The sequence below is a fragment of the Nycticebus coucang genome, chromosome 7 (assembly GCF_027406575.1).
Source record: "Nycticebus coucang isolate mNycCou1 chromosome 7, mNycCou1.pri, whole genome shotgun sequence".
Taxonomy (NCBI): domain Eukaryota; kingdom Metazoa; phylum Chordata; class Mammalia; order Primates; family Lorisidae; genus Nycticebus; species Nycticebus coucang.
Window position 1 is genome coordinate 68,021,689 of NC_069786.1, and position 18,835 is coordinate 68,040,523.

Below are 18,835 nucleotides of genomic sequence, written 5' to 3' on the forward strand. Positions count from 1 at the left end.
CCTAGAAAATCTTTAAACTGTAATTTTATATTTTTGGCCATGTTAATTGCCCTTTAGCTATTGTATTAGTTTATAAGAGAGGTGTATTTGTTTCCGAGTAACATTCTTTATTGTTACTGATTTTTAGGCATTTTTGCCAAATATTTGATCAGCTTTATAACAAAAATACAACATTTTACATCTTTAAGAACAGCATATCACTTGTTTTTTTGTTCCTTGGAATTTATTTAGCTTAATTATTTTTATGAAGTTTAAATACCAATTGTAGTTTTAAAATTTGTAATCCACGTAGAAAGGGAGGCACGTACATTTGTTCTAGAATAAAACCCTGAGAGCATATGTTTAAATAATTGCAATTCATTCAGCTACAACTAAAATAATTTATTTGGACAAATAGGCATGGCAAATGCTATAGTAGACAGATAGAGATCACCATCTAACATGCTTCATCTACATTTTAAATTTTAAAAGGAAAAGACTGTCTATAAACAAGATATTTTCTGTTAAATATGTAGATTATGAGGTCACTTAGCACTAAAGTACTGACCATATGCATTATGACTGGAGTTTGACACCTGTCATTGGAAATGGTATTTAGAAGCCGTATAATGCAACAAAGTTAAGGGAGGAGAAAAGATGTGGGTAGGAGGCTGTAATTTATAATCCACAATGCTCAAGAATGACCTGTCCAGGGTTATTTTAGGATTTATATATAGTGAACCCTATTAGTAAACAAAATTGATTAGGATAACTGATGGTATTAGCAGAAAATGAAATAGATGTATATTCTCCCACTGCATTTTTAATTGAAGTAAATGCCCTATTCTAAAAGTCATCTTTTAAGTTAAATGTAATTAGATTATTATATTACACCTGCAGGTGACTTTATGGAAGAATTTTATTCTAATGTTTAAGCAGTACAGGATAGAATTGCCACGAGTTATACTGTTTTCAAATTAATAATTCGTTGTATGTGAGAATTCATCTAAAAAGGAGTAGTGTCTTTCTGTTTCTCTGTGTGATTATTTTGCCCAAAAAAGCTTTTATTTTTTTAAGTAGCACAAAAGCTGTAATTGGCATGCTTTGTAAGGAAGTGTCAGTGTGCAAGAGAGTGGCGATCACTAAGAATTCTCTTACGTGTTTCCCCTTTGCACCACCGCCTCCTCAGCAGGGTCACTGAGATCACTAGCTTTTCTTGAAATGGCCATTTTCACTGGCAGGTGCATTATACCCTGTATTTTCAGATTGTTTTTCCATTCTGAATGTTTGGCAGGTTGATTGCTCTGGCTGCATTGACGGAGAAAGGGCTGACAAATGCGGTTGGGCTGGCTGAAAAGACAGTGATTACTGTTTTCCTTTGTGGCTGATTGAGGCCCTTGAAAGGAAAAATTTTAACCTTCACCATTTGGTTCAAAAGTATGAGCATATATTGAAATCATTTGTGCCATTTATCCTAGTTCTGTAAACTTGTCAGAACGTAAAAATCGCTCAATTTCAAGTAATGTAGGATTGGCATACGTCATTATCATTTTGATTAAGTTGGAGGTTGTATCCTTGTGTGCATTATACAGTGACATTTAAAGCTTTCTTTCCACAGGTACAGTTATATTTTCATTGCTTACACTATAGAGTTAGAAAGATTTTCATAGCTCTCTAAACCTAACACTATGTGTGTGGTTTGGCAGCTGGTGTGGCCTATAAGCTGCATTTGTTTGCAGGGGAAAGGCTTGTCTCTAGGCCTCCTGGAGTGTGGGTAATTGCACAGGCCGCCATTGGGGAGAGACACAGGATTGGAAGCAGTCAAGCGGAAGAATGTTATGCCATCCCATTGCCACCTTGTAGCAGAAAGACACAATCCCAGCAGTGCCATCTGGTTGTTGCTATCTTGTCAGCTGGCCTAGTTGCTGGGACCATGACTTGGCAGCTGGTTCCCACCCTTGACCATTTTGTGTATATCGCATGTATGTGAGTTTTAGATAATTTTGAACATGGTTCAGGAAATGACTATAACTAACTCCCCTTATTGAACAGCCTCTCGTTACATGAGATGCCCTCTGCTGCAGAATGCCTGCTGCTGTTCTCTTATAGACAAATAACACGTGTATTTACACAGTAAAAATAAGCATTTTCTTCATAAAAACCTAACTCAGTATATAGCAAAGGAAAAGGGTTGTATGTTCTGCAACATTTTTAAATAAATGATTTTCTTTTATTTCCTGGTTTGGGGACGTAAGAGATTTAGTAATTTTTTTTAAAAAGTCTTATAAACAATGTATATTATCCCGATATATATTTTTATTCAAATTAAGAAAACATTTTTAAGTGCTCATTGCCACATCATGTAACAGTAGATAATGAGACTTGCATTTAAAATGACAGCATAGAAAATGTGGTCTTATAGCTATTATCTTTAAAATCTGCCTCTCAGATAGCAACCTGAGAGTTAATGTAAGCCGTCTTTATGCCGTATGAAGACCCATTAGACACTGATGGTTTCAGATCACAAGTATGCAGCCATCTCTGTAGGCTATTTTAGACGTTTGATTTTCCTCCTTCTACAGCATTAATGTGTCAGCATGCTATATAAAACTATGCAGGAGTTGCATGTTGTTCTGTCTGGAATGATAAATGCTTGAAGCTTTTAGAGTCTTCCATAAGGATCATCCTAGTTGCTTATATATCTTGTTTCAGTTTGTGTAGCTACAGAATTTAGTATGGCTGTTGACAAGGTCCCACATAGGTATATATAAAAACTAAGAGGTTCCATGTCCAGCCTGAAATACTATTTCAAAAATAGTAAGTTATCTTAAAAATAATTTTTATTTTTGCTTTTTCAGATGAAGAAGAAGATGATGATGTAGTAGCTCCTAAACCACCTATTGAACCTGAAGAAGAGAAAACTTTAAAGAAAGATGAGGAAAATGATAGTAAAGGTATCTTAAAGAATTAAACTTTAAAAAATTGTTGTTGACTTCTTTTATTATTTATGTGTTAAAGTAGTATAAAATATTCTAAATCAGAGAGGAGAATCTGGCTGTAAAAGAATGATGATCATTGATCTACACTTTGATAGTGGATATGATTTGACTGACATAAATCAAACTTAAAAAAACATTTGTTTTCCAGCTCCCCCTCATGAGCTGACTGAAGAAGAAAAGCAACAAATCTTGCATTCTGAGGAATTCTTAAGTTTCTTTGACCATTCTACAAGAATTGTAGAAAGAGCTCTTTCTGAGCAGATTAACATCTTCTTTGACTATAGTGGGAGAGATTTAGAAGACAAAGAAGGGTAATGATTAATTGCTAAGATTTTAGCTTCAGCAATTTTAAATTAAGATTAATAATGATGAAAGTTGTAACACCACCTTTTTGGGGGGGTTGGTCTTTTTCCATAGAGAAATTCAAGCAGGTGCTAAACTATCATTAAATCGACAATTTTTTGATGAACGTTGGTCAAAGCATCGTGTTGTTAGTTGTTTGGATTGGTCATCTCAGGTAAAATATAAAAAAAATTGGTTACTCTTAACTCATTTTTGAATTATATAATAATTAGCAAGTAGTTTTAATTGTGGGAATTTTGTTTAATTAAATCAGTGTTATCATTTTAAACAATAGATGCCTATAACACTAGATTCATTTTCACTTTGGAAGAAAGGATTGGAAACATTGTATTTAAAATTCTGGACTTTATTTATGCCCCAAACCAGTTTTGCTGATTTCAATTGCTTACTAAATCCTTTATATAAAATTTAAACACATATTTTAATTAAATGTTTTAATGCTAAAACATTTTAAATAATTAACTGTACTAACTTAAAATTGTACTAATGTTCCAATGAGTATATCTCCAGAGATATCTAGATACTTGTCTTGATGAAGTGTTAGATACTTGTATTTTCAGAATAATCTGATAAAGACTGTTGAATAACTAGGAACATAAAACAGTTCTTTTCCACTTGGTGTTTCTGAGTAGTATCCAGAGTTACTTGTGGCTTCCTATAACAATAATGAAGATGCCCCTCATGAACCTGATGGTGTGGCCCTTGTGTGGAACATGAAATATAAAAAAACTACCCCAGAGTATGTATTTCACTGCCAGGTAAGGTGGTCTTTTAACAGTCTTCCCCAAGTTTAAGAATTCGTTGATGAATTTAGACAAGTGTCTTTTTTCTTTTCTTGTCAACATAATGGTTTCATTGGATTGGCATTTACTAAACCACTCCATATTTGCAAACAGATGTTAACAGAAAACTGAAGACTCAGTTCAACATGATCTGCCTTTTGTAGCTTTGCTGACATCTCTTATAATGTTTAATCACACCTAAAGTCCTTTGCAGTTGTGATTTTCTGTTATTGTGATTGATTGTATAAAAGGAATCTCTTATAAAATGTCTTTTCTACAGGGAGTTTCTCAGGAACTTTATTTGCTGAATATACAATTGGATGGTTGGCCCACTGAATTACTTATACATGGCCTGAGGAGTTGGAACTAGACAGTTTTAAGTAGAAACATATGGTTGAAGTAGGAAACAGATGCAGATTTTTTAAAGTGGATTTAGTAGGTTAGAATTTGCAAGACTTTTGTAGTTGTATAAGTTAAAATATTTTAATAATGTCATAATCCTGAATAAACATTTACCTGAATCAAGACTGTCAGGTTACTATATAGAGACTAATGCGGGGACAGTTATCTTTTTAACACTATAATCAAATGAAATAATTTTTTGCCTTCTCTGATGAATCACTTAAACACTTGTTTATTTATGTAAACAATCATTACATTAACTTTTAAGCAAAACTGTTTTAAAGATATATTTTAATATTTCTGAAACAAAATGAAGACTTTTAATGAATTTGTCTTAGATGAAGAAGGAAATGTTTCAGATAACAGATTGATTTTTATAATTTGTCAAGCTTTTCCCATTGACTCAAGTATAAAAATCTTATTTGCAGTCAGCTGTGATGTCTGCAACATTTGCAAAATTTCATCCAAATCTTGTTGTTGGTGGTACATATTCAGGCCAAATTGTGCTTTGGGATAACCGTAGCAATAAAAGAACTCCAGTGCAAAGAACTCCACTGTCAGCTGCTGCACACACAGTAAGTAAATAAGATTATTTCCATTAGACTTTTGTGCTCTTTCACTATTAAATACTTGGTAGTATCTGTCAGAGTAGTCTCAGAATGTGCTTCCTTTGATGAATGAATTTCTTACCAATTAGCAACCAAGAATGAAGGCCTTTTTTTCTATATTTTTGCAGATCTGTTTTATCAGAAATATATCTCCCTTCTGAGATTCATGTTAATCAACATAATAGCAGCCAGCTTCACATTAAAAATACAAGACTCTTAATATGAAATAGAACATCAATGACTAGATTAAAAGTCCTGTGTCTTTTTTTTTTTTTGTCCTGTGTCTTTTTTTTGTAAAATACAATCTATGAAAACTTTTCTTTAATGTCCCTAGCACCCTGTATATTGTGTAAATGTTGTTGGAACCCAAAATGCTCACAATCTGATTAGCATCTCTACTGATGGAAAAATTTGTTCATGGAGTCTGGACATGCTTTCCCATCCACAGGTAGGTTGAACTTGGGAAACTGAAAGTTTGAAGCAAATATTGTTATATTTTAAGTGTGTATATGCCCCTGCCTTGTATTTTCCATGAACTGTTTTATAATAGTAATGTTGTAGTTTATGAACATAAACATGTGTCAGATGCAGTTTGTTGTGTATTTTCAAACTTGCTTTGTCTTGAGATAGATTTACATAAGAATTGTTTATAAACCAGTTAAAACTAGACGTTCTACAAAAATTTAAAATTGCAATTTTACAAAATAATTTTCTCAATTCTTTTCATATAGGATAGCATGGAGTTGGTTCATAAACAGTCAAAGGCAGTAGCTGTGACTTCTATGTCCTTCCCTGTTGGAGATGTCAACAACTTTGTTGTTGGGAGTGAAGAAGGTTCTGTGTATACAGCATGCCGCCATGGCAGGTAAACCTGAACTGAAAATGGCAATAATTTCAAATTCTCTCTGAATAATCCCATTGAAACAAATTGCCCCTTATATAAGTAGAAATCTGTCCTTGAGCCATTTGTTGTGTGTGACAAATTATTTGAGTTCAGGCATTGAGTTTAAGTAAAATTAAAACTTAAATACTTTCATTAAAAGATCATTTTGGATTTATGATGTGTTCTAGATTTTGCGGGTTGTGATATATTGTGGGGTTTTTTGTGTGTACACATACTCGGAGAAGTTAGTGGTAGCAATCATAAGTAAAATATGCACATGTCACATACTACGTATGACCTGCAAACTTGTAAATAAGATTTTTAGCTATTTTCCCATTTTGATTTATTCGGAGTCTGAGCTGTAGTTTAGTTCTCCTGATAATTGTGTAGTAGTTTCACATGTACATTTTATTTTATTTGAGACAGAGTCTCACTCTGTCACCCTGAGTAGAGTGCCATGGCCTCATCATAGCTTGAAGCAACCTCAAATTCTTGGGCTCAAGCTATCCTCTTGCCTCAGCCTCCCGAGTAGCTGGGACTACAAGCTGTGACATCACACCCAGCCTCACAAGTACATTTGTTCTGCTGTTTAATCTGTTTTGAAATTGTCTAGCTGTACCTTATCAGCTGCTTCCATTAAAAAATCCAGTGTCCAGGCTAGGTATGGTGGTATAATCCTAGCACTCTGGGAGGCCTAAGGAGGAGGATTACTTGAGCTTAGAAGTTCGAGTCCAGCCTGAGCAAGAGTGAGACCTTGTCTCTACTAAAGTATAGAAAAAATTATCCAGGCATTGGGGTGTGCACCTGTAGTCCCAGTTATTCGGGAGGCTGAGGCAGGGGAAGGAGGAGCTCTTGACCCAGGAGTTTGAGATTGCTGTGAGCTTGGCTGATGCCATGGCACTCTAGCCTGGGCAACAAATTGAGACTGTCCCTAAAAAAAGAAAAAAAAAAATCAGTGTCCAGATTTTATCTCAAATACAGATCACCTTCACTTCAAAGCTTTTGATTTAAAAATAGCACAGAGTGTCTTACATGAAGGATCCCTTTGTCTCTATTCCACTACCTCAGATAAGGGCTTTTGAGTTTTGTTGTCAACAGCATGATATTTATGGTTTCAGAATGTACTTATTGCTTTGGTAGTGTTGTTATCTGAATAGGATAATGCTTAACATAAGTTATTCTGATATGGTCTGAGCACAGGTTAAGTTTGTCAAAACTAAGTCAAGGTCTGATATATAAACCATAATAAAATGTGTTTATAATTGTACCTCATCTCTAAAAATAGCCAGGCGTTGTGACAGACACCTGTAGTTCCAGGTACTAGGGAGGCTGAGGCAAGAAAATCACTTTAAGCCCAAGAGTTGGAGGTTGCTGTGAGCTGTGACGCTACAGCATTCTACTGAGGACAACAAATTGAGACTCTGTCTCAAAAAAAAAAATAATAATAATAATAAGGGAGAGAGGTTTTCCTAACATTTTTATTTTTATGAAACAGCAAAGCTGGAATCAGTGAGATGTTTGAGGGACATCAGGGACCAATCACTGGCATCCACTGTCATGCAGCTGTTGGAGCGGTAGACTTCTCACATCTTTTTGTCACTTCATCATTTGACTGGACAGTAAAACTTTGGACAACTAAGGTATCTAAAATATAGATTGGTATTTGCTCAGTTTTTGACACAAGGTGGTGCTCTAATACTACATAGGAAAAAAAATCTTTTCAATCACTTAAAATTGTTTACTGATAGATAGCCCTGCTAAGAATTTATACAACATATGAGTGAGCTACTAAATGTAGTTTTCATAAAAGTGTGCTAGCAAATATTGTAACCCTACACATAATCAAAGACCAGTTATCCTTCCACTTTAGGCTTTTCAAGCACAGAACTGTTTACCCTGAACTAACTTGGGAGAAAAGCTCCTGAGTATCTTACATAGCACCTCATATAATTGTCATTCAGTCCAGCACAAAAGCTTTGCATTTGCTCTTTAGAGAGCTTTTAGAGGCCTATTCAGAACTCTAGCAGCTCACAGAGCTGATGGATAATGGAGAAAAGACAGATAGAAACTGATTTACAGTAAGTCCTACATTATAATGCTGTAATAATAAACTTGAATTATTAAGAAAAAGCATTGGGTAAAGGCATGGATACATTTTTGTTTGTTTGTTTCTACTATAAGTAATTTAAACTTGGTTTGGTTTTTAATGAACTTCAGTTATTTGAAAAAAAATTTATGTGATAAAAGTGCTTCCTGGGCAGTGCCTGTGGCTCAAGGAGTAGGGCGCCGGTCCCATATGCCGGAGGTGGCGGGTTCAAACCCAGCCCCGGCCAAAAACCACAAAAAAAAAAAAAAAAGTGCTTCCTGATCCTCCAGCAATTCCAGATAAATGTGTCATTGCCCCGCCTTGTTAAAAGTCTTAAGACAGATCCAAGTAGAGAATATTAACTCCTTTGATAGATTTTGTGGTTTCATTTGATCGCATTTTATAATTAAAGTGCCTTAATTTGCTATCTGGTTTTTCTGTGTTGTTTTACACATGGCTGGTAAAACTTGGTGTATCTGATTATATCTACGTTAAGTTAAATTTTAAGCTTTTTTTTTTCCAGTTCCATCTATCTTATCCTAAACATTGACTTTTTGAATAGCTGTTCATGAGACAAAGTTTAGAGACCTTCTTTAGTTCAGTTTCTTTGAGGAAACCCAGTGATCTTGAGATATTCTTCACTATTATAGTGAACTCTTTCCTGTTTATCAAGTGCTAGCCTTAGAAATCTGGGGTGGACTCACTGTTCACTCATGTTCTTTCTTGATGCTGCATTTCTGTCTAGTAATGAAGTGGTTAGAAAACTTTGCTTTTAAAAGCTTGCCTTTTAGGCTGGGTGCTGTGGCTCCCGCCTTTAATCCTACAACTCTGAGAAGCCACAGCGGGCGGATTGCTCAAGCTCAAGAGTTCAAAATCTTGCTCAAGAGTAAGAGCAAGACCCTATCTCTACTAAAAAATACAAAAACCAAGGCAAGAGGATTGCTTGAGCTCAAGAGTTAGAGGTTGCTGTGCGCTATGGTGACATTGTGGCACTCTACCCAGGGCAACTGCTTGAGACTCTGTCTCCAAAAAAAAATAAAATAAAGTAAAATAAATAAATAAAAGCTTGCCTTTTAAAATTGAGTATTTTCAGGTTTGGCATTAGCAGATAGAAAAATAGTACCTAAGTCTAATGAAGGAAACATAGAAAAGTGCTTAACACAGTGTCCAGATAAAAATAGGTTACTTACCAATGCTCGGTTCCTATTTTAACTCATTATAGGTATCAGAAAGAGCCTGAATGCATTTCATAAATCATCTATTTCCTTTATTGGATTGTTATTGAATTTTTGTTCTTTTAACAAAAATTATACCATGGGAAAAGGTAGAGGAAGAAGATACCCACAACTCACAAGCAAGGAAATGCATAACCTAGCTAGTGCAGGTTAAGCATCCCTAAGCAGAAATCTGAAGAGCTCTAAAATCCAAAACTCTCCGAGCACCATTATGCTCAAAGGAACTATTCATTTGAGGATGGAGTGGCAGCCATCCTGCAACGGTCGTGTTTCCTCTTTGTGCTCTAGCACCAGTGACCCTGAACCGGGATTATGCAGATTGGAAAATGAATTATGCTAAAATATACAGTAATCATACAAATGCACAATAATAAATGATGCTGTATGAAAGCACCCCCTGAGCCTGCTATATCTGTTATTTGTTTTGGGACTGCCTAGTGATAAGGGGTGCTCTTTATAAATTTCACCTTCCAGACATTTGTTTCTTGATTTAGCCCACCACTTCTACAACCACTGTCACTTACTGGTTCACCAAAAATTGGGTAATTATTAATAATTATCTTACATGTTCTTACTAATCTTTCTGAATGTATGTATAGCTCACATACATTGTCATGTATAATATTAGGAGTGTTTTGGGTCATTATTTAGAAGTTTGATGATGTTTTTGTGACCAGAAATAATGTTGTCAGAACTTAATTCTTATCAATTAGCCTTTGGTAAAATTGGGTTTGTTATATTTTGTTTCACTTCACACATAGTTTCCAAGGGCCTATCAATTAAGTGAGGACTTACCATATTATAAAATCAAAAAAGGTCCAAACTCTGAAACACTTCTGGTCCCAAGAATTTCAGATAAGTGATACTCAAGCTTTAAAACCAAAGCACAATACACAATTGGAAACATGAAGCCAGTTGTTTCTCTGCAGATGTCAAACAACCATGTTAGTTGTTAGATCTCTGGATGTGTTTTCATCTTAGTAGTTCTATATATAGTCTTAGGAGACGTTACGTCTTTACATCTTTGTTAGATTGTTGGCCAGCTTCCTTTTTCAGTGATTGAAAATCTTATCTGTCTGTAAAATTTTTTTTTTAGATTTGTAGATTTTTTTGGCAGGCCTCCTTTTGGCTTTGAATTTGAAGCTTGTATTTTTACATATGTTAACATCAGGATTTGAAAATAAAGATTTCATCTTGCCTAATCAAAAACAGAACTTATCTGTGATAGCAGACCGATTGAAACTTGCTTTTGTGGTAGTATACAAGTAGTTGATTGGTGGTTGATATTTTTATTCTTGTGTTTTACTGTTTTTCAATATCTTCTGAATAAGAATCACAGGTGGAATATATCTTTTCTTGCTAATTAGGCTAGGCACTGATTCCTTCCTTGAGCCGCGTATAAAAGACTCATTTATTCATTCAACTGTGATACATGTCTCCCTAACCCACTCAACACCCCTCCAAAGTAAAAAGATGAGCCAACATAAAGTGTTTTTTTTTTTTTTTTTTTTGTGGTTTTTGGCCAGGGCTGGGTTTGAACCCGCCACGTCCGGCATATGGGACCGGCGCCCTACTCCTTGAGCCACAGGCGCCGCCCTAACATAAAGTGTTTTTATACCCAAGGATCCTCTAAAACTTTATCAGAATAACCTTATTCTAACTATTCCATATTCAAATAGTTCTACTTTGTGAAGGGGAGAGCAACAATAATTTCTTGAGTAAATATTTTTATATTTGGCTGTACCATGGCTCCTGATTTCATTGTTTTGATCTCAAATTTATTTTTCCTTTTTAATTATGTTGCTGGTATTTATTTTTGCCCTGCTGAAAAATTTGATAGAGCCCCTGTGCTGTAATAATGACTAATAGGCAACATTAATAAACGTAATGAATAATAAGCAGTGTTTTTAAATAATCTTTTAAAACATTGTTCCGAGAGAGGCAGAGTGACTCACGCCTATAATTCCTAGCACTCTGGGAGGTTAAGGCAGGTGGATTGCCTGAGCTCAGGAGTTGGAGACCAGCCAGAGCAAAAACTAAAAATAGAAAAACTAGCTGGTGTAATGATGGGTACGGTAGTCCCATCTACTTGGGAGGCTGAGGCAAGGGGATTGCTTGAGCCCAAGAGTTTGAGGTTGCTGTGAGGTAAGATGTCATAGCACTCTACCCAGGGCACAGAGTGAGACTCTTTCTCAAATAAATAAGGTATAGCATTGTTCCAACTTTATTATAAGCTTTCTAAATTAGTATCTTCACATTTATGAATTTAACAGACTTTAAATGTTTTGCTTTTCTACCTATACTTTTTAACTACTTTCTGACTCTGGGGATTGAGCCCCCATAAACTGAAAGAATGAATCATTAGATACTGCTATTCCTTTGTGTTCTTTAAAATTAGGCTCTGCCCCAACAACAAAACAAGATTTCTTCTTTTTTCCCCTTTCTATAAGTCCTTTAAAAAATCTCTGGAAACCTCAATTTGGCACTGCTTCAAATATAACCTACTTTTTCATGGCCAGATGCAGTAGCTCACACCTGTAATCTCAGTACTTTGGGAAGCTGAGGTAGGATTGCCAGAAGTTTGAGACTAGCCTGGGCAATATAGCAAGACCCTGTCTCTACCAAAAAAAATTTAAATTAGCCATGTGTGGTGGCTCAAGAGGCTGAGGTGAAAGGATCATGTGAGCTCCAGGAGTTTGAGAGTGAGGTGAGCTATGAATTGCCCCATTACACTTCAGCCTTGGTGACAGAGCAAGACCCTGTCTCAAAAAAAATAAAAGTAATCTACTTCTGTAGCTGTCTTCTAATCTTTGTGTAGACGGGGATTTATAATGCAGTTACAGAGTTCTGAGTCATCAAATTATTCTCATTACTTTATTGAATTCTGCTATTTTTCATATAGATTGAGCATCCAAAAATCTCCAAATCTGAATTTGGAATGCTCCAAAATCCAAAATTGTTTGAACATTGACATGAACTAAAGGATATGCTGATCAAAGCTGATTTTCAGATTAGAGATGTTCAACCATAAGTATAATGCAAACATTCTAAAATCGGAAAAAATTTTAAATCTGAAACACCTCTGGTCCCAAACATTTCCAATAAGGGATACTCAGCCTTTGTAGAAGATAAACATAAAATAGATAAACATAAAATACATAAAAATAGAGTATTTCCCACATATTGGTGAAGTTTAAACCAAATAAGGCATTACTTCTAACACATTTGGAAGACTCTGTTACTATCTCAAAATACCAAATTGAAAATTCACAGCAGAAGCACTTCAGCTGGTCTGAAAACTGATACAATAAATGAGGAATGAGAAGCTTTGTCAGGGTCACCTGAGGAGTCTATTTTATGTAGAAAAGCTTGATTATTAGGGGTAGACCTGGTAAGTTAGCTTAATGTGCTACCACATTTATCTGTATTTGTTATGGATTATTCTTAAATAAAAGAATTCGACTTCTGTAATCTATACACACCTTGAAATTTTTTATAATCTCTGATATCTCAAAACCTCTCCTTAATAGCTTACCTGTTTAATTCTCAGAGGGTACCAACACTAAAACAGAGTTAAAGGTTCCTACTTATACTTTGGATAATAGCTATGTACAACCATTAGACAAGTTAAAATGAAAAAGTGCTTTGAAGTTGGGGTGTTGTTGGGGAAGGCTGAATGATCATCCAAACTCAGTCCTACTAACAACATTTACTTCAGTAACTTGCTGCAGGCCAGTGTCCAGCCTCTCCTTTGCATATTCAGAAATTCAACTTTGTCATTCTACTAGAGTTGATTAGACAAGGAGTACTGACTCATACTAACAGGCTCCTAAGACACTCATGCATTGGGCAATGTCAATTTGTTAATTTACAGTGAGAAACATAACAGCCAGAAGGCACAGATACTCATGCTGGCCTGCCCAGCTCATTGTTTCTCCGTAGACTTTCCACAGGGGAAGCCAAATTATAATCAGAAGATTGCTTGGTGAGCAAGGAATTGGAACAAAAGATGTTTTATAATTTGAATGTTTAATGGCATCGAGCTAAGATAACCTGATTCATTCACTTTCAAACAGAGATATCCTTGCCATGGATTATTAAGTCTCAATATCCCTTGGTTGAAACTCCTTTCCTAGACAGTGCTGGAGTGGGTAGCTGTCTTTGTTTTCCTTATAAGAGTTTGGTGCTTTGTATCTCCATTTTAATAGAACATTCCTTTTCAAACAGTTATGTTCAGCTGGACTACATAGGAATGTATTTCTGATCTTGGGATCCATTTCTTTTTAAAGGGAATCTGTTTCTTCTCTGATCCAAACTGAGGATTTATTTCCCATTTCTCTGGGGAGCCATCTCACAGTTATCTTCATGTATTTACCCTAGGGACTCCCTTGGTTATTAATTCAGAATTCCCTAGTCATCCCAGCTTTGAAAAAGAATCTGTATTAATTTCCTAGGGCTGCCATTACAAATTGGTACAAACTGGGTGACTTAAAACAGCAGAAATTGAGCCAGGAATGGTGACTCACACCCGTAATCCTAGCACTTTGGGAGGGCAAAGTAGGTGGATTGCTTGAGCTCAGGAGTTTGAGACCAGCCTGAGCAAGTGCGAGACCCCATCTCTACTACAAAGAGAAAAACTAGGGCCATGCCTGTGGCTCAGTGAGTAGGACGCCGGCCCCATATACCAAGGGTGGCAGGTTTGAACCAGTCCCACCCAAACTGCAACAAAAAACAGCCAGGCATTGTGGCAGGCGCCGCCTGTAGTCCCAACTACTTGGGAGGCTGAGGCAAGAGAATCACCTAAGCCCAAGAGCTGGAGGTTGCTGTGAGCTGTGACACCACTGCACTCTACCGAGGGCAATAAAGAGAGACTCTGTCTCAAAAAAGAAAAAAGAGAGGCGGAGCATGATGGCGGATGGGACAGACGTGTAGCCCATCTCTCCCAAGTCATCAGGTGAGAGGAAGAGGGGTCTGGACCTTTCCCGCTTGTGGATTATTGGTGTGGACGGACAGCTGGAGACACTCAGCGAATTGGCGGATAGCTATATATGAAGGGTAATTTAAAAGCACGGACTCCGTTGTAGAAATTTTTCCCTGCTTGGCCGTGCTGGCTGGCAGGCCCCTCCCTTACAGAGGACAGCAGCTTGCATTACTGGCAAAACCCAACTGATGAAAATTTATTCCTGAGCTGAGGGTGGCACCCGAAAGGAGAGCCACTCAAAACCACGGGGAGCTGGGCAACCCGATGGAAAATTGAAGGGAAGGGATCCCGCCCGGGAAACAGACATTTTGAACTATCCAAAATGGCGGATGCCTTCCTTCCCCCAGAACAACAGGAGTGATTAAATAGACCAGAGCATTCCTGATGGGGAATGTTGGAGGGGGCTGGCAGTTCAGGCTGCGCAGCGAACTGGCAGGTGGCTGGACTCAAAAGTCCTGATTCAAAAGGGAAACTCTGAACCACAAAACTAAGAATTAAGGTCCCCAAGCGCTCCAGCGACGGGAACCGGTTGCAGCTGCGCAAGCTGGCAGCAGCCAACACCCTCCCCCACAGCTGATTGCAGTCACCAGTTTGCAGGAGAAAGTGGGAGCAGAGTGGAAAGATTTGTGAAGTGTGGACTCCTGCACTGAGTTGGGCGGTCAGATAGGAGTGCCGTCTGGAACAGAGCAGCTGAGGTTGCACAATAGTTAGATGACAAACTTTTAAAGAAACTCCAAAATGGCTATCGGCCAGGTAGGGTGGTTACCGTGGTAACAGCATAAACTGTGAATCAGATATAAGCCTGGGAACCACTCACAGCACCACCTGGTGTCCAGAAAGTATATTGCATTATAAATATATACCTATGAAAGTTGATCTCTACATCATACATATAGAGGTATATTTCTACATATATACAAGAATAATATTTTTGTGATTGGTGCCTTTTTTTTCTTTTCTCTCTTTCTCTTTTTTTTTTTTGTTCTGTTTTTTCCTCACCATTTTTTTGGAGGAGCTATTATTAATTTTTTATTATTATTTTTATAGCATATTTTTATTTCTATTTTTTCTATTTTTAATTTCTCCATTCTTTTTTAACTTTTTTTATGAACACTACTTTTTTCTTTTTTTTTCAATTATTTTACGATTATCACTATTTTTATTGTAGTTGTTTTTTGTTGTTGTCATGGGTGTTGTCTGTATGTCCATGTATCTCTGTCTGTCTGTGCATCTATGGGCTCGTGTGTCTGGTAGCTTTGGTATCTGTTTATTTGCTCATTTGGTCTCAATGAGTTTGGTGTTACAACCTGCAATTATGAGCTCCCAGCACTCCCCTCCACTCTCACTCTGAGGTCTGGAGGCCTGTCCCTCAGGAGTCCGAATTCTTGGGTGATTTCTCGAGGGATGTGGACAAAACCTTGACTGCAGCTGGTCAGTGCTGATTCTGCAGCACGGGAGTGAGGAGATGACAGTCGGCTGAGAGGGAATCACGCCGAGTGTCTGTGCCCCGAGGCGCAGAGCAGCAGCCGTCTTTAGCAACAACAAGGCCCACCCCCGGATATCCCGAAGCCACTCTCCCTCTCCCTGGGCAACCAAAGGAGGCCGGGCATCTTCTCAGATGGCAACCACCGCGGAACAGATCTGGGACTGAAACACAGGCCCTGTGAGTAAACGGTTTGCCTGAGGCGGTACTGGCCTGGGTGGAATGCGGGGACTAGAAGACGCACGCGCAGAACCGGGAAACTCCCAGGGCGAGGCTGACCCAGAGGACCGCTCTACTGAGCCTAAGACGCACCCAGCCCTCAGGGGATCATCAGCCTATAGACCAAAGGAGGACAGGAGGCTAGAGCTGACAGCTAACCATGCTGTGAATACAAACCTGCAGGAGTAAAGACAGGGCCAGAGGCACAGTTTCTGGGAACTCAAATCAGCCCCTTTTCTGCAGAGGAATTTAGCTGGGACAGAAACAAACTCCCACAAGGTTGTTCTATTCTGCCAGTAACATCAGTCAAGGGCGGGGCTGGAACTGAGTGAACACCTACCAGCCTCCACCAAGTGCCTGAGGTTGACAGGCCTCACCATGCCCTGCTGGATAGAGGCAGAGAGCAGCGGCCTAGCAGAGCAGACACAGACTTCCTTATGATTTAGGCAGGTGCAAACCTCTTTAGTATCTGCTCACTGGAGACAACTGACTGGGTCACAGCCCTGGGGGGCTAGCAGTGACTGGGTGTGACAGAGCTGCAAAATGGGGAAGGAGGCATCAACCTTCCCAGACTAATCTGTTTGCTAGGTGGGTCATCCGGACTTCACGGAGCACCAGAGCAAGTCATATTTGAGTTGTCACCAGACCCCTACGTTCCAGTTGCCAGAGACCTTTTAAACTCTCCCACCTGAGACAGGTACTGACTGAGACAATTGATTTGGACCTTTTGAACTGAGCCAATCGCCTGAGGACTATCCAAGTGGTGCCCTGGGTGTGTGGTTGTAGGAAGGTTTGATTTTCCTTTTCCAATTGTTGCCTGTGGGGGGGCAGAGTGACTTAATTGCGGGTATTTCTCCACAGCTGATACTTCAACCCAGAGTAACTGTTTTACTAGGGGCAAACAGAGACCAGCTGAAAACAAGACAGAACCACTTAGCCCCACCACATGAAATAGGTCCCCAACATCTCAGGCTGTAGCAGTGCACGGGTCCTCGACAAAGTTCCAGGGGAAAATCAAATGGTGTAAAGTAATCATGGGGCGCAATCAGTGGAAAAACTCTGGTAACATGAATAACCAGAATAGATCAACCCCCCCAAATAAAGATAGGGCAGATGTAACTGAAGATCCCATTCATAAACACTGACTGAGATGTCAGAAATCGAATTCAGAATTTGGATTGCAAACAAGATTAATAGAATGGAGGAAAATCTGGAATTAGAAATCTGAAGAGCAATTCAAAAGTCAGAATTAGAAATTCAAGGAGAAAATCAAAAATTGTCTCCAGAATTTAATGAATTTAAACACAAAACCACCAAAGATTTTGATGCACTGAAGCAAGAATTTGTAGCCCTCAAAGATCTGAAAAATACAGTAGAATCCCTCAGGAACAGAGTGGAGCAGGCAGAAGAAAGGATTTCTGACATTGAAGACAAGGTGTTTGAACGCTTCCAAACTCTGAAAGAAGAAGAGAAATGGAGAGCAAAAACGGATCATTCTCTCAGAGAGCTCTGGGATAATTCGAAGAAGGCTAACATGCACCTCATTGGAATCCCTGAAAGTGATGAAGTAGCCTCGCAAGACACAGAGGCCCTTCTCCATGAAATTATGAAAGAAAAATTTCCAGATATGTCAAGTGATTGTGAAATCCAGATAGACAGTTTCAGAACCCCAGCACGACTCAATCCGAACAAGACATCCCCCAGGCATATCATAATTAACTTCACTAGTGTCAATATGAAGGAGAAAATTCTGACAGCAGCTAGACACAAGAAATCTATTACCTACAAAGGGAAGAATATTAGAATGACTGCAGATCTCTCTGCTGAAACCTTTCAAGCCAGAAGAGGGTGGTCATCAACTTTTAATCTCCTAAAGCAAAATAACTTTCAACCCCGGATTCTGTATCCAGCTAAACTGAGTTTCATTTATGATGGAGAAATTAAATACTTTAATGACATTCATATGTTGAAGAAATTTGCCATAACCAAACCAGTTCTCCATGATATTCTCAGACCTATCCTCCATAATGACTACCCCAATTCTCTACAACAAAAATAAACTCACTCAGAAACTTTTTATCAAACTCCAACTTTCACAATGGCGAAAGGATTAAAATTGTCCACTGGACTTTTGAAAAACTCGATACCCAAAATTTAACCAGACCTATCAATATTCTCCATTAATGTGAATGGCTTAAACTGTCCTCTAAAGAGGCACAGGTTAGCGGACTGGATACAAAAACTCAGGCCAGATATTTGCTGCATACAAGAGTCACATCTTACCTTAAAAGATGAATATAGACTCGGTGAAAAGATGGTCGTCCATATTTCAGGCAAATGATAATCAGAAAACAGGTGTTGCAATTCTATTTGCTGACAAAATAGGCTTTAAACCAACAAAAGTAAAGAAAGATAAGAATGGTCACTACATATTTGTTAAGGGTAATACTCAATATGATGAGATTTCAATTATGAATATTTATGCACCCAACAAGAATGTACCTCAATTTATAAGAGAAACTCTAACAGACATGAGTAACTTGATTTCCTCTAGCTCCATAATAGTCGGAGATTTCAACACTCCTTTGGCAGTGCTGGATAGATCCACCAATAAGAAGCTGAGCAAAGAAATTTTAGATTTAAACCTAACCATCCAACATTTAGATTTAGCAGACATCTACAGAACATTTCATCCCAACAAAACTGAATACACATACTTCTCCTCAGCCCACGGAACATACTCCAAAATTGATCACATCTTAGGTCACAAGTCTCATCTCAGTAAATTTAAAGGAATAGAAATTATTCCTTGTAT

General features: G+C 37.9%; 1 protein-coding gene across 8 annotated transcripts in view; it reads left to right on the forward strand.

Annotated features, from left to right (window-relative positions):
• The window catches only part of DYNC1I2 (dynein cytoplasmic 1 intermediate chain 2), a 61,855-nt gene that overhangs the window by 28,661 nt on the left and 14,359 nt on the right, over window positions 1-18,835 (forward strand). For all 8 annotated transcript variants that reach the window (XM_053596321.1, XM_053596317.1, XM_053596319.1 and 5 more), the window contains 8 exons: window positions 2,838-2,933; window positions 3,127-3,289; window positions 3,396-3,495; window positions 3,974-4,099; window positions 4,954-5,100; window positions 5,468-5,581; window positions 5,865-5,998; window positions 7,512-7,656. In XM_053596321.1, the coding sequence (XP_053452296.1) occupies window positions 2,838-2,933; window positions 3,127-3,289; window positions 3,396-3,495; window positions 3,974-4,099; window positions 4,954-5,100; window positions 5,468-5,581; window positions 5,865-5,998; window positions 7,512-7,656 (1,025 nt within the window). The remainder of the gene's footprint in view (window positions 1-2,837; window positions 2,934-3,126; window positions 3,290-3,395; window positions 3,496-3,973; window positions 4,100-4,953; window positions 5,101-5,467; window positions 5,582-5,864; window positions 5,999-7,511; window positions 7,657-18,835) is intronic.